Below are 15,071 nucleotides of genomic sequence, written 5' to 3' on the forward strand. Positions count from 1 at the left end.
TTTTGGAGTTTTTTGTTTTCTTTATTGATAAACAGTACAATTTGTAACAATGCAAAAGTATTAAAAAGAGGAGAAATTTACAAGGACAGGGGTAATATACAGAGAATCGGACTGTTTGTACCCATTGTAAAGGCTGTGCACTGAGCACATTGACATGACAGTAAGGGTTTATCACCCAAGGACAGTTCCAGCACCTATATTATGTAGGCTTTAACTCTGCTCAGCTCAAACCTATGGAAATCTTATAACTTAATAACCACTTATAAAAAGGAAAAATACACATAATTAGTAGCTATTGTACTAACTAGTTTCTCAAATGCTATTATGCCTGGTGAATGGCAGAAGTAGCTCATTTACCATGGGTTCATAAATACTACAATTCAGATGTGAGCAAGAAACTTCACAGCTACTGACCCTTCCATATATCCTAACATCACAATGGTACCAATATAGCTTCGTCGGTCCCTAATGGCAACACAATCTCTGGCTTCCTATTCTCCTACTACACCTGCATTTGACCGAAATGAGGAATCTGCCTCCCCCAGTTGTAGGTTAGTGAATTAAGTTCCGTTCAGTAGATCCATGGAGGGTCCAGGTCTTGTGGCTGTAATACATATTAAAATGTAGCCATTTGGAGCCAGAATCACAATCTGATAGTATAACTGTGTATAGCCAGGTAGTCACGCCATATTACACCCAGCCTGTCACTGTCATTGATGCTATCTTATATCAGAGACAAAGACTGTTCACCTTTTCAGGACCGGGGACGCGGAACATTGCTTTGCACTAAAAGACACCATCTTTCGAAACAAAGATCAACTTTAATTAAAAAAAAAAATACCAATGAATCAAAATGTCAAAAATGTTAATGGCCCAAAGGCCAATGACACATGCTGTCTAGAAAGGATGTGCTCCCACGAAAATGGTGAGTCTCAGCACTGAGCTGGAGCGGTAGCTAAGGAGAGTGTTGGAGGTCAGCATTTCGAGATCCAGGACATACTCCTGGGGACCCTTGACAGGACGTGCCAGGACCAGCATTGCACTGATGTTGTTTATTTGCTGTAAGAGAAAAAAAGAGTTTTACTCTTGTTCTTGAGTACTGAACAAGTCAAAGATGTAGCTATGAGAAACGGGTGCAGTGTATATTAAACTTCACTGGAGATTGTGTGCTACCATGTATAGTATACCAAATTTATGTGTATAAACCCTGTACTAATGGTACATTGAGTTCTTATGGACCCTTGTGCACTACATGTGCCACAGGATGGTGCCTCCACAGGGCAATTGTATTCTCCTATAAGGGAGGGGGTTCAGACGGGGAAGATTGCCATGGAAGACTTGATCAAACTTCATTTACATAGAGCAATCAGCACTACTGTATGTGCCCGAACAATTATCATTACGATCATTCAGGCACATAGATTCATTACTGTCTACAAGGGGCAATTTGCTGATAACTGATGTATTTTTGTGCCACTTTAAAGATGCAATAAACCCAACAAATGACCATTGTGCTCATTTGTTAGCTGATTCCTGGCACCTTCACGTGGGACAATGACTGGGTGGACAAACATTCCTTTATGATTATTGGCCCATGTAAAAAGGCATTTACTCATTTTTCTGGTATCTGTGAGAAAACTATCTGTATTATATATTCATAATGCAGCCGAGTGTCCAAATTTGTGTTAACAATGTTAAAGGGTTTATTCTCACCTTGGACATTTATGGAATACCCACAGGATATGCCTTAAATGTCTGTTAGATGCGGGTGGGAACCATACCTATGTGAAGAATGACAGTCCTCCATGTTCTCTCCGGCGGAATATGAAAGGAGAGGTGTGGAACTCTTTCGATTCACATCTATGGGTGTTATGGAAACAGCTACGTATGACCCTTCCCACCAAGGTGGGAACCTCCTCTATCTGACATATGCCATATGTGGATATGCCATAACCATCCAAGGTAGGAAAACCCCTTTGACTGTCTCATCATGCAGAAGCTGCAGATGAAACTTGAAATGGCCAGATTAGGTAGCACACAGTATGTAACCCAGTGCTTTACATTGGGAGTACAATAGACCAAAATAGTAGCCTTGAAGGCCAGTTCTACACTAGACAAGTTTAAATATACTATATATACAGTTTGTTTGTAGTGAGTAACCATTGTAGTGAGTAACCATGGAAACACATGGGCCTGCATGGCAGCTGAGTCCACAAAGCAGTATGAGTTTTGAATAGTAACATTATATGTTAGGCTGAAAAAAGACATATGTCCATGTAGTTCAACCTATTACCCCCGAATGTTTATCAAAAGGTGGACAAAAAACAAGTAGAAGAGTCTTCCTCTCTCTCCATTTTTTTTATTTTAGATGCACTTGACTAATAATAACTACAGTAAATGTAAATTGCCCACATAGCCTTTAAGGTATTTCTTTTGAAAATGCCAGTCATCTCATAGTAAGAGTGCCATCTAATACATATTCTTTGACATGTCACTTACTCTAATGTAGAAATCACCCTGTTCATTTCCTGAGCGAATCTGGAAGGTATTGTATGCTCCAGGATACATACTGGTAGCCTGAATTTGGAATATGTCAGAGGGAACACTTCGGTCTGATGTGATGCTCATGTGCCGATGTACTATTGAACCAGGCTCATCACGGCATAGGGGGTTGCTGCTTGGGCACATACAGCGACTGGAATATAAAATATCAACAAGATCAACCTGACATTACTGCAATTTTTTTCGGTGCATTAAAAGGTATAAATAAAAGTAGAACATTCTTATTTCAAGGTTAAAAAAATAATGAAATGGTTACATAAGAAGGGCAATCTGGGCAGACAAGGAAATTTTACATTCCCTGCAGCTGCTAATGTCCTCATAGCTCTATATATATATATATATATATATATATATATATATATATATACCGTATATACCGGCGTATAAGGCGACGGGGCGTATAAGACGACCTCCCAACTTTCACCTTATACGCCGGTAATACAGTGGAGAAAAAAAAAAATCATTACTCACCTCCCCCGGCGTTCTGTCGCGCTCCGGCAGGATGTCGCTCGCTCCTCGTCCCCGGCGCAGCATTGCTTTCTGAATGCGGGGCTTGAAATCCCCGCCTCCAGAAAGCTAATACACACGCCGTCAGCCAGTTACAGCCATTCAATGACATCATTGAATGGCTGTGATTGGCTAAAACACACGTGGCTTCAGCCAATCACACTATTCAATGACATCATGGAATGGGTGTGATTGCTAACACACGTGCGCCTTCAGCCAATCACAGCCATTCAATGCTGTCATTGAATGGCTGTAACTGGCTGACGGCGTGTGTATTAGCTTTCTGGAGGCGGGGATTTCAAGCCCCGCATTTAGAAAGCAATGCTGCGCCGGGGACGAGGAGCGAGCGACATCCTGCCGGAGCGCAACAGAACGCCGGGGGAGGTGAGTAATGATTTTTTTTTTTACACTTTTTTTTTTTTGTATTACTGGCATATAAGACGACCCCCGACTGCAGAGCAGATTTTTTGGGGTTCAAAAGTAGTCTTATACGCCGGTATATACGGTGTATATATATATATATATATATATATATATATATATATATATATATATATATATATATATATATATATATATATATATATATACACACACTACCGTTCAAAAGTTTGGGGTCACCCAAACAATTTTGTGTTTTCCATGAAAAGTCACACTTATTCACCACCATGCGTTGTGAAATGAATAGAAAATAGAGTCAAGACATTGACAAGGTTAGAAATAATGATTTGTATTTGAAATAACATTGTTTTTACATCAAACTTTGCTTTCATCAAAGAATCCTCCTTTTGCAGCAATTACAGCATTGCACACCTTTGACATTCTAGCTGTTAATTTGTTGAGGTAAGCTTGTGAAATTGCACCCCACGCTTCTAGAAGCATCTCCCACAAGTTGGATTGGTTGGATGGGCACTTCTGGCGTACCATACGGTCAAGCTGCTCCCACAACAGCTCAATGGGGTTCAGATCTGGTGACTGCGCTGGCCACTCCATTACCGATAGAATACCAGCTGCCTGCTTCTGCTGTAAATAGTTCTTGCACAATTTGGAGGTGTGTTTAGGGTCATTGTCCTGTTGTAGGATGAAATTGGTTCCAATCAAGCGCTGTCCACTGGGTATGGCATGGCGTTGCAAAATGGAGTGATAGCCTTCCTTATTCAGAATCCCTTTTACCCTGTACAAATCTCCCACCTTACCAGCACCAAAGCAACCCCAGACCATCACATTACCTCCACCATGCTTAACAGATGGCGTCAGGCATTCTTCCAGCATCTTTTCATTTGTTCTGCGTCTCACAAACGTTCTTCTTTGTGATCCAAACACCTCAAACTTGGATTCATCCGTTCACAACACTTTTTTCCAGTCTTCCTCTGTCCAATGTCTGTGTTCTTTTGCCCATCTTAATCTTTTTCTTTTATTGGCCAGTCTCAGATATGGCTTTTTCTTTGCCACTCTGCCCTGAAGCCCAAAATCCCGCAGCCGCCTCTTCACTGTAGATGTTGACACTGGTGTTTTGCGGGTACTATTTAATGAAGATGCCAGTTGGGTACCTGTGAGGCGTCTGTTTCTCAAACTAGAGACTCTAATGTGCTTATCTTCTTGCTTAGTTGTGCAACGCGGCCTCCCACTTCTTTTTCTACTCTGGTTAGAGCCTGTTTGTGCTGTCCTCTGAAGGGAGTAGTACACACCGTGGTAGGAAATCTTCAATTTCTTAGCAATTTCTCACATGGAATAGCCTGCATTTCTAAGAACAAGAATAGACTGTCGAGTTTCAGATGAAAGTTCTCTTTTTCTGGCCATTTTGAGCGTTTAATTGACCCCACAAATGTGATGCTCCAGAAACTCAATCTGCTCACAGGAAGGTCAGTTTTGTAGCTTCTGTAAGGAGCTAGACTGTTTTCAGATGTGTGAACATGATTGCACAAGGGTTTTCTAATCATCAATTAGCCTTCTGAGCCAATGAGCAAACACATTGTACCATTAGAACACTGGAGTGATAGTTGCTGGAAATGGGCCTCTATTCACCTTTGTAGATATTGCACAAAAAAACCAGGCATTTGCAGCTAGAATAGTCATTTACCACATTAGCAATGTATAGAGTGCATTTGTTTAAAGTTAGGACTAGTTTAAAGTTATCTTCATTGAAAAGTACAGTGCTTTTCCTTCAAAAATAAGGACATTTCAATGTGACCCCAAACTTTTGAACGGTAGTGTATATATATATATATATATATATATATATATATAAAGACGAAAGCCCTCACTGACTGACTGACTCGCCAAAAGTTCTCCAACTTCCCAATGTCGTAGAAACATGAATTTTGGCACAAGCATAGATTATCTCCAAAATAGAAAAAGTAATTGGGTCCCAACTCGATTATTCAATTGTAGCGCAAAAGAATTAGCGTCGAAATTTAACATACGGAATCTAAATCTCTCATTTCCCAATGTCATAGAAACTTAAAATTTGGCATGAGCATTGATTATGTCATAAATAGGAAAAATTAATAGGTCCCAACTTGATTATTCAATTCTAGCGCAAAAGAATTACCGTCCAAATTTTATGTACGGAATCTAATTTTCTCACTTTCTGGTGTCATAGAAACGTGAAATTTGGCACAAGCATTGATTGTCATAAATAGGAAAAGCTAATGGGTCCCAACTCGAGTATTCAATTTTATGCGCAAAAGAATTAGCGACCAAATTTTACGTACGGAATGTTTTTTTTCTCACTTTCCAGTGTCATAGAAACGTGAAATTTGGCACAAGCATTGATTATGTCATAAATAGGAAAAGCTAATGGGTCCCAACTCGATTATTCAATTCTAAGCGCAAAAGAATTAGCGTCCAAATTTTACGTATGGAATTCTCTCACTTTCTGATGTCATTATATATATAAAGGAAACGTTGCATGGTTACCTGCCCGTGGTGTTTACTGGGTAACACAGAGAACTATGCAAAATGGTGAACATATGTTTTTCCGGTATCTAAAGTAACCACGACTTCATAAGATTTTCCGTGTGAACACCAGATAAACAACAGGTACCAAAATTAACTCGGGCGAAGCCGGGTATATCAGCTAGTACTGTATATAGGTGAAAACCCTCACTCGCTCACTGACTTGTCACTAATTCTCTAACTTCCCGGTGTCGTACAAATGTGAAATTTGGCAAGAGCATTCTTTAGGTCCCAAATAGGAAAAGTAAACAGGTCACAACTCGATTATTCAATGCTAATTGCAAAAGTAAGTGCACGCCTATGTAATGTAACTTCCCGGTGTCATACAAGCGTGAAATTTGGCACAACAATCTAACTGACCTCTGTGTGCATATACTGAAGACCATCTACCTCACCTCTATGTGTATATACTGAGAATAATCTAACTGACTTCTATGTGCATATACTGAAAGGCTATAAAGTACATAAGGAAGCGGCCATGGATTGCAGGGATGGAGCATGCCTTTAAGGCTAAGAAAGGGCTGCAACCTCCAGTCTGGGGTTAAATTTGAATAAAAAGGGGTATTACCTTTAAAGGTAAAGAGTGAGGAGCGTGGGAGGGGTGTCACATTCCGCAGAGGGACATTATAATGCTCCTCTATGTGTATACATATTTTACTCCTTGGTTCCTCTAAAGTAACCATGACTTTATGAAAATTTTCTGTGTGTACAACAGGTAAACCCCTGTACCAAATTAACTGCGATTTCTTGTTTCTTGTCCATGGCTGGTATTGGCAACCCCTTTAAATGGGATCTGAAAAAGTTGCATAGTCTGTAAAATGAGTCTCTGCCCTTTTCCATGATGGTGCTTGCAGAGAGTAATGCAGAGTAAATTATATAAGTACATACTTAAAATCTAATGAACCTACAGAAAGAGCAACAAAATCCACATAAGATCTTCTCTCAAGAGTTTACAGTCAGAATTTTGGGATACCTATTTGGGGAGTGACCTATCGCTGAATCTTTAGTTGTTTTCAATTATTATAATAGGGATCTACAGAAACTCACTTGTCACTCATCTGCATATAGGGCTCAATACAAAGGTTCTTTTCCACACAGCGGTACCCTCCATGGGCGTTAATACAGTTTTGTTGATCCGTGCAGGTGTCAGTTCCTGTCTCACATTCGTTGATATCTGTTAATAAAATCAAGAGATTAAATTCAAACAAATGTTAAAGAGGTATTCCGTGACTTTTTGTATTATTACATAGACTGATAGAGGCTCTGTCTAAGCGTCTTTCTTAATTTACAGTCTGGCATGCCACGGATTTCCCCGATAGGCAGCTGCCATTTTTTTGGTTTTTGAAAAGTGGCTGAAGTTAGAGGTGGGTTTTCAGTCCGTTGACCAGTCTGATGTGTATTTAAAGTGACTCTATCCCTCCTAGTTGGCTCCCTGTTATTAGGCCAGTTCTTTCTAGCAGAGAGGTTGCTTGTTTATCCTGTTCTAAAGAACCTGCACATAAGACCATTTACTGCAGTAGTTTGCATTAGCTTGCTTAGTTCGGCTGTAAAGGGTATTTTAATTATACAGCCTGTCTATTTTTAGTCATGTCCTTGGATTCTGGCGGAAGGGGTTTCTGAGGTCAAAAATACACCAGCAAGCATAAACATTTAGGGCTCTTTTTTTACACGGGCGCTGTTTGCCCGCAGTTTAGCCGCATGCATAGCTCGCAGCTACACTGCACTAAAGATCGCGTGAACGGGCTAATTCAAGCTACTTGAAATAGCCCGTTCACTTGATCCAAGGTGTGGGCTGCATGCTTTCCAGCGCCCATAGGAGTGTATGGAAAGCACACAGCAAAGACAGGACATCCTATCTTTGCGTGCCCCTTTGGAGCTGACATGCATGTTTGCACATGCATGTCCTATCTTTCTTAGATGCGTGGATTCCGCACATCTAACAATCGTCTATGTGAATGCTTCTATAGGAACCCATTGTGCAGCTAGCTTGCTGGATGATTACAATTACATGAGCTGCCAAGCATTTTGGCCCCAAGACCCTGAAAGGAACTATAAGAGAGCTGAGAGCTTTCTTCAGTGCTCTTTATCATTTTTCTTCCTACCTGGAGGGAAGTGCAGTGAAGGGCAGGTCAGATAACATGATCTCTGTATTCTACATAAACAAGCAGGTAAGGACCAGACTGGAAACTTGCATTGGGAAGATATTTCTTTGGGCAGAACCAGGATCACCAGGTTGGCTGCGGTTAACCCTTTCCAATCCAATTTGTATTCTGTTTTTTTTTAGGGGGCTTACTCTTTTTCTGCCGTTATACAACGGCGCTATTTGCTGGCCAAAGCCAGTACTGCATGACAAGACACATTGGATAGGCTCCGACAGCAGAGAGACTGGCAATATACAGTAAGAGAACCCCAACGGATGTCTTCCAACATTGGAGCTGTACAGCCTTAAATCATAATGTCATCAGACGTCAGACAGTGGATTGGAAAGGGTTAATATAAAGGGTACTTCAAATTTGCAGATCAGCTCAGCTGCAGCCAGACAAGCCTGGGCGAGTGATCTCTCAATCAGGAGATGTTCAATCTGTTTGTTCAAAAATGGGGGTGGCCCAAAATAATTCCCATGGCAACGTGACAGATAGCCAAACTCCAAATGTTCTGTTCCCTTTATCAGCAGACCAATCCAGTAGCAGTGGATGCTCTGTCCGTTCCATGGACCTTTAAACTGCCATACATTTATCCTCTAACATCTATGATCCCCTGGTACTGATGAAGATAAGACAGAACTGGGCCAACATGATTGCAATAATTCCTTTTCGGACCCAAAGATCCTGGTTTCATATTCATGAGTCAAGGGAGGTTTTTGAGGTTTCACCCACTGCAGAACTAGTGTCCCAAGGCAGCTCTGAAAGATGCTGAACCTGACAGCCTGCAGATTAAATATTCCTTACTAAAGGCCAAGGACTTTCCAGACAAGGTGTTGGCTACAATATCTCACTCTAGGAGTCAAGCAACTAACAGGTCATATATCAGGATTAAGAAAATCTTTCAGAGCTGGTGTGGATCCAAGTGAGTAGATCCTTTAGCCTCTTCAGTACCAGAGATCCTGAACTTCCTACAAGAAGCGTTTGATAAAGGGCTCAGTCCTAGTTCTATCAGGATGCATCTGTCAGCTATCTCTGCTTTCCTCCATACTCTGCTTTCTCATGATGTTCAGGTTAAAAAAAAGATTTTTAAAGGACCTCTTCAAACTCAGACCGAAACTGCTCAAGCTATTAGCCCAGTGGGATCTTTCCATAATGATTAAAAACCTTAGCTTTTTCCAGTTTGAGCCCTTGGAAGACTTCAGCCTAAATTTCCTTTTAATAAAGACACCGCTTTTGTTTGCAGCAACCTCTGTTAAAAGGGTAGGGCAGTGACAGACCTTGGTTGCTGTAGAATCCTATATCACCTTCTTTCCGGAGAAGATGTTAAGGTGCCTTTTAGCATCTAGATCGAAAGTTTCTCTTTCAGTAATATTAACCAGGCTATCTCTCTACCAACCCTCTGTCCTTAACCAGCTCTTAATGAAATTTGGCACTAGGATCAGAACCATATCTCTAGCAGTTGACACCAGGCTGAGAACCACTTTAAAGAGTGCCTGTCAGGTAGGTTTATGCTACCCTCATTGAGAGCAGCATAAAGTAGTGACAGACACACTGATTCCAGCAGTCTGTTACTTATGGGCCAACGTTTGATAGTTTACGAGCACTTACATAGTGAAGTCACAGCACCCAGCAAGAGATCAGTCTGGCTTATTAATGAGGTGCCACTATCACTGCCCACCTGCTATTTATCTCAGTATGAAGTGAAATGGCAAGAAAAGTTTCAATCATGGTGGGTGGGCGGGTTAGAGGTATTTTGCTGGGCACTGCGGCTTCACTATGTAACTGCTCGGGAACTACCAAAGATTGGCCCATTAGTGACAGACCACTGACTTAATTTATGCAGTCGTCAGTGAGTGAAGCTGAAATAACATGAAAGTTTCCCTTTAATGCCAGTTGGCACTATGGTGAGCTCTGGCAAACTAATTTACACCAGAACAGTATTCTTTCCATAGATTTGTTTAGTTTGTTTGTTTGCTCTGTTGTAATTTGTGAACAAATAAATATGATTTTGGTCATATGATTGATAGTCTTCTTATGCCAATACCTACTGTGGTTCAAAAATACCTCTTATCTGTGAATATTGCTCTACATCTAAAAGAGGTTAATGAATCCTATAGCAACAAAGACAAGGGAAGAATTTTGCCATTACCACATCCTCAGGCAGAGATTTCCACAGTCTCACTGCTCTTACAGTAAAGAACCCCTGTGCTGGTGATAAAACCTTCTTTCTAACTGTAGAGGATGCCCCCCCCTGTTACTGTTGTAGTCCTAGGTATAAATAGATCATGGCAGAGATCCTTGTATTGTCTCCTAATGTATTAATACATAGTTATTTGGTCGCTTCTTAGCCGTCTTTTTTCCAGGGTAAACAATCCCAATTTTAATAGCCTCTCTGGGTATTCCAGTCCTCTCATTAAGTTTATTTATTTAGTTGCCCTCCTTTGAACCCCCTCAAGCACTGCTACATCTTTCCTGGGCACCGGTATCCAGACCTGTACACAGTATTCCATGTGAGGCCTGACAAGTGCCTTGTACAGTGGAAGAATAATGTTCTCGTCCTTCACCCCTATACCTCTTTTAATACACCCCAAGACTTTATTTGCAGCAGCTGACTGGCATTGGTTACACCAGTCTAATCTATAATCCACTAGTACCCCCAGGTCTTTTTCCACCTCACTTTTCCCTAGCAGTACCCCATTTAGTGTATATAGGTGACATCCGTTTCTCCTGCCCATGTGCATAACCTTACATCTATCAATATTGAACTTCATTTGCCATTTTTCTGCCCAAGCCCCCAGCTTATCTTGGTCCTTTTGTAGCCGTACATTGTCCTCCGTTGTATTAATTACTGTGTATAATTTCGTATACTCTGCAAATATCAATACTTTACTGTGCAGCCCCTCTATTAGGTCATATAAATATATTGAACAGAATGGGGCCTAATACTGACCCCTGTGGTACCCCACTAGCGACGGTGGCCCAATCAGAGTACGAACAATTTATTACCACCCTCTGCAGCGATGTGCAAACATTGGGTCCTTTAACCCCTGAAGGATATGGCCTATTTTGAGCTTAAAGGACACAACGATTTTTGGCGGATTTTCATATCCATTTTTCAAAAGCCATAACTTTTTAATTTTGTTTTTTGTGTGGCAAACTGTAGTTTTTATTGGTGCCATTTTGGGGTACATGAACTATATTGTAAAATTTTTATAATTTTTTTTATGATTGCAGGGAGAGAAAACGCATCAATTCTGCCATAGTTTTTTTGCTTTATAGAGTTAATCACACAGCATAAATGACACAATAAAATTTTTCTGTGGTTCGGTCCAATTACAACAATACTAAAATTCTTATTTGTTTTCCACTTTTCTGCAATACAACCTTTTTGAATTATTATTTTTTCTAAATCGCTGCATTCATACTCCTATAACTTTTTTATTTTTCCATGGACGGAGCTCTGTGTTTTTTTTAGGGAGGCAAAATGAAAAAAAAAAAAGCATTTTGGCTCAGTTTTTAGTTTTTTTTTTACACTTTTTGCCGTGCAGGATAAAAAGCATGTTCAATTTATTGTATGCGTTGTTACAGATATAGCGATACCAATAATGCAGGATTTTAATTTTAAAAAAAAATTATGCGAATATGGGAAAAAGTACAAAAAAGGGTTCTTTAATAGAGATGAGCGAGCGTAATCTGAAAAGCACTACTCGCTCGAGTAATTTGCTTCAACCGAGTATCGCTGTGCTCGTCCCTGAAGATTCGGGTGCCGCTGCGGCTGACAGGTGAGTCGCAGCGGGGAGCAGGGGAGAGTGGGCGGGAGAGAGAGAGAGAGAAAGATCTCCCCTCCGTTCCTCCCCGCTCTCCCCTGCAGCTCCCCGCTACATGCCGGCACCCGAATCTTCAGGGACGAGCACAGCGATACTCGGATAAAGCAAATTACTCGAGCGAGTAGTGCTTTTCCGAGTACGCTCGCTCATCTCTATTCTTTAACTTTTTTTTACATTATGTTTATCTTTTTTTGTACATTTTTTATGTCGCTGTAGGGGACTTGTACAATAGCATCTTTGATTGCTAGGATAAAGCATTGCAGACCTGTTATAGCAATCACAGTCACTGGCAATGTAGGACGCCTGTAGCTGGTGTCCTGTTGCCATGCCCTCTGTGAACCCTTTACATGCAGCAATCAACATAGATCACGGCAGGGAAGGGGTTAACAGCGGGGGCTACTGTCCCAATTTCTGCTGCCAGATAGCGCGGGATTTCTCCTGATCTCACGCTATTCCCAGGATGTAAATGTACATCCTGTTGCGTGAAGTACCCCTCTGCCAGGACATACATTTACGTCCCGTGGCGGGAAGGGGTAAAAGGATCTGAGACTTTTATAATGGCAGCATTCCAAATAAGGGAGATGAAACAATACCTCTGCTGGGCCACCTATTGGATGTCAACAGAGGTATTGTTCCATCTCCCTTATTTACATATTACCCAGAGGAGAATGCATGGCCTTATAAGTCTCCTCGCTCACCTTCTTGGTACTCTCCTATGCCATTAACCCCTTAGTGACGGAGCTTTTTTGCTTTGTTCCATTTTCATTTTTTCCTCCTCCCTTTAAAAAAATCATAACTCCTTTATTTATCTATCGACGTCGCTGTATGAGGGCTTGTTTTTTGCGGGATGAGTTGTATTTTTCAATGGTACTATTTTCTATACCATATAATGTACTGAAAAACTTTTAAAAAATTCTAAGTGGAGAGAAATAGAAAAAAAACAACATTCCACCATCTTTCGGTCGTCCTGTTTCTACGGCACACAAACTGCAACAAAAATGACCTGATAACTTTTTTCTATGCGTAAGTATGATTACTAGGATACCAAACTTATATAATTTTTTTTTTTTGCTGTAGTAATTTGTATTTTTTTAAGATATTTAATTTTTTACAATTATTTTTTGTGTCCCTTTTCTGCGAGCAACAGCTTTTTTATTTTTCTGTCGACATAGTTGAGTGAGGGCTCATTTTGTGCAGTATGTCCTGTGATTTCCGTTGGTACCATTTTTGCTAACTATTGACTTTTTGATTGCTTTTTATTACATTTTTTTCTTGGAGATAGGGTGACCAAAAAAGTGCATTTCTGGCGTTTTTTAAATTTTTTTTTCATACCACGTTTACCTGCGGGGAAAATAATGCATTAATTTGATAGATTGGACTTTTACAGATGCAGCCATACCAAACACGTATTTTTGGTTTAATATTTTGATTTTTTTTTTTATTGCAAATATGGCAAAAGGTGTTTTTTTTTTTAACTTTGATTACTTTTTTTAAATAATTAGTAAAACTTTATTGATCTTATTTTTATACTTTCTTTTAGTCCTCCTAGAGGACGACAACCAGCGATGCTTTGATCGCTCCTGCAGTATGACATAATGCTATAGCATTACGTCATACTGCTTTTTGACAGGCAGCCTATCAAGCCACCCTATGGGTATGGCTTGATAGGTAGTCTCCCAAGGCAGCCCTAGGGCCTTTTAGAAGAGCCCCAGCTGCCATGATACCTGCACAGCTCCCCCGATCTCTCCGTCCACAAAAAGAAAGGATCTGGAAATGAAGGTTCCTGGGATTTCCTACATCAGTTACCTAACGCTATGTTATGATTTGACTGAGCTCACTCATGCAGATCTGTGTTTGGCTTGTTTTGGCAAGCATGGAAAACACAGGAGCCAGCAAAACCGCAAGCCAGCAGAGAATAACACTAACAGCAGTATTTGCTTTTTTGTCAAATTAAAGAGTAAAAACTATTTAAATAGAACTTCATGATGAAACTCCTAAAATAGTGAACATTTATTTTTGGAGTCACAGTATTCAAACATATCTGCCACTGCATGTGCTATGTCACACCATACCCCTGGAAGCTACCAACTACAGTTTATAATTCTTCTGCATTCCATTTAATTTTTCAGCAGTCACTTTGAAGATGTCTTTTTCGTGGCAACATCTGAGACTTGTGGTGATTTCATCAATGGCTTGTCAAGCGCGTCCCACAAATGTTCAATTAGATTGAGATCTGGGGAATTTGGAAGTCAAGTCTTTAGAGGAGCTTTGTCATGTCCCTCAAACCATTCGTAAACATTCTTTTCAGTGTGGCCAGGTGCATTATCCTGCTGAAAGTAGCCTTTGCCATTAGGGAATACCACAGCCATGAAGGGGTGTACTTGCTCTATGCAATGTTCAGGTAGATGGTGCATGTCAAAGTAACATCCACATGAATGTCACCAACCAGGGTTTCCCTTAAGACCAGTGCTCAGAGCATCACACTGCCACTACCAGCTTGTCTTCCATAATGCATTCCAGTGCCATTTCTTCCCCAAGTAATCTACATATACATATACCTGGCAGCCCAATCTGTGATAAAAAAAATGTCAGAACATATAGTGTATCAAAGCCAGCATTAACATTGCATTAATTTGTGCTAAATCAACTCTATTGGACCAGAAAGGCTAGCCTTCAATCTGCCTGCACACTAATGAGCCTTAAACACCCATGACCCTGTCACTGGTTCACTGATTGTCTTTCCTTGGAGCATTTTTGATAGATACTAATCACTGCATACCAGAAACTCACCACAAAACCTGCTGCTATTTCAGAGATGCTTTGACCAGTCCTTTACTCATGTCACCCTTGTCAAAGTTGCTCAGGTCCCTTCATGTGCCAATTTTTCAGCTTCCGACACATCAACTACAAGAATTGACGCAGTGTTTCACGCATCTCCTTGTGTATTGACTTCTTTGGGGACCTTTGGTGCGCAAATATACAGAAAAATACAGCATGTTCTATTTTTTTGTACAACTAAAATGCACACACAAAATATGGAAATGTGAACAAACCCATTGAAAACAATGAGTTG

At 40.5% G+C, this 15,071-nt stretch overlaps 1 protein-coding gene across 1 annotated transcript in view; it reads right to left on the minus strand.

The window, feature by feature from the left end:
* EFEMP2 (EGF containing fibulin extracellular matrix protein 2) overlaps positions 1 to 15,071 on the minus strand; it is a 101,332-nt gene continuing 86,261 nt past the window's right edge. The window contains exons 9-11 of the mRNA XM_066582304.1: positions 7,075 to 7,201; positions 2,500 to 2,695; positions 1 to 1,059 (exon numbers count right to left, since the gene is read on the minus strand). Coding sequence (XP_066438401.1) covers positions 898 to 1,059; positions 2,500 to 2,695; positions 7,075 to 7,201 — 485 coding nt within the window. The 3' untranslated portion in view covers positions 1 to 897. The remainder of the gene's footprint in view (positions 1,060 to 2,499; positions 2,696 to 7,074; positions 7,202 to 15,071) is intronic.

The sequence above is a fragment of the Eleutherodactylus coqui genome, chromosome 11 (assembly GCF_035609145.1).
Source record: "Eleutherodactylus coqui strain aEleCoq1 chromosome 11, aEleCoq1.hap1, whole genome shotgun sequence".
In the NCBI taxonomy this organism is placed as follows: Eukaryota; Metazoa; Chordata; class Amphibia; order Anura; family Eleutherodactylidae; genus Eleutherodactylus; species Eleutherodactylus coqui.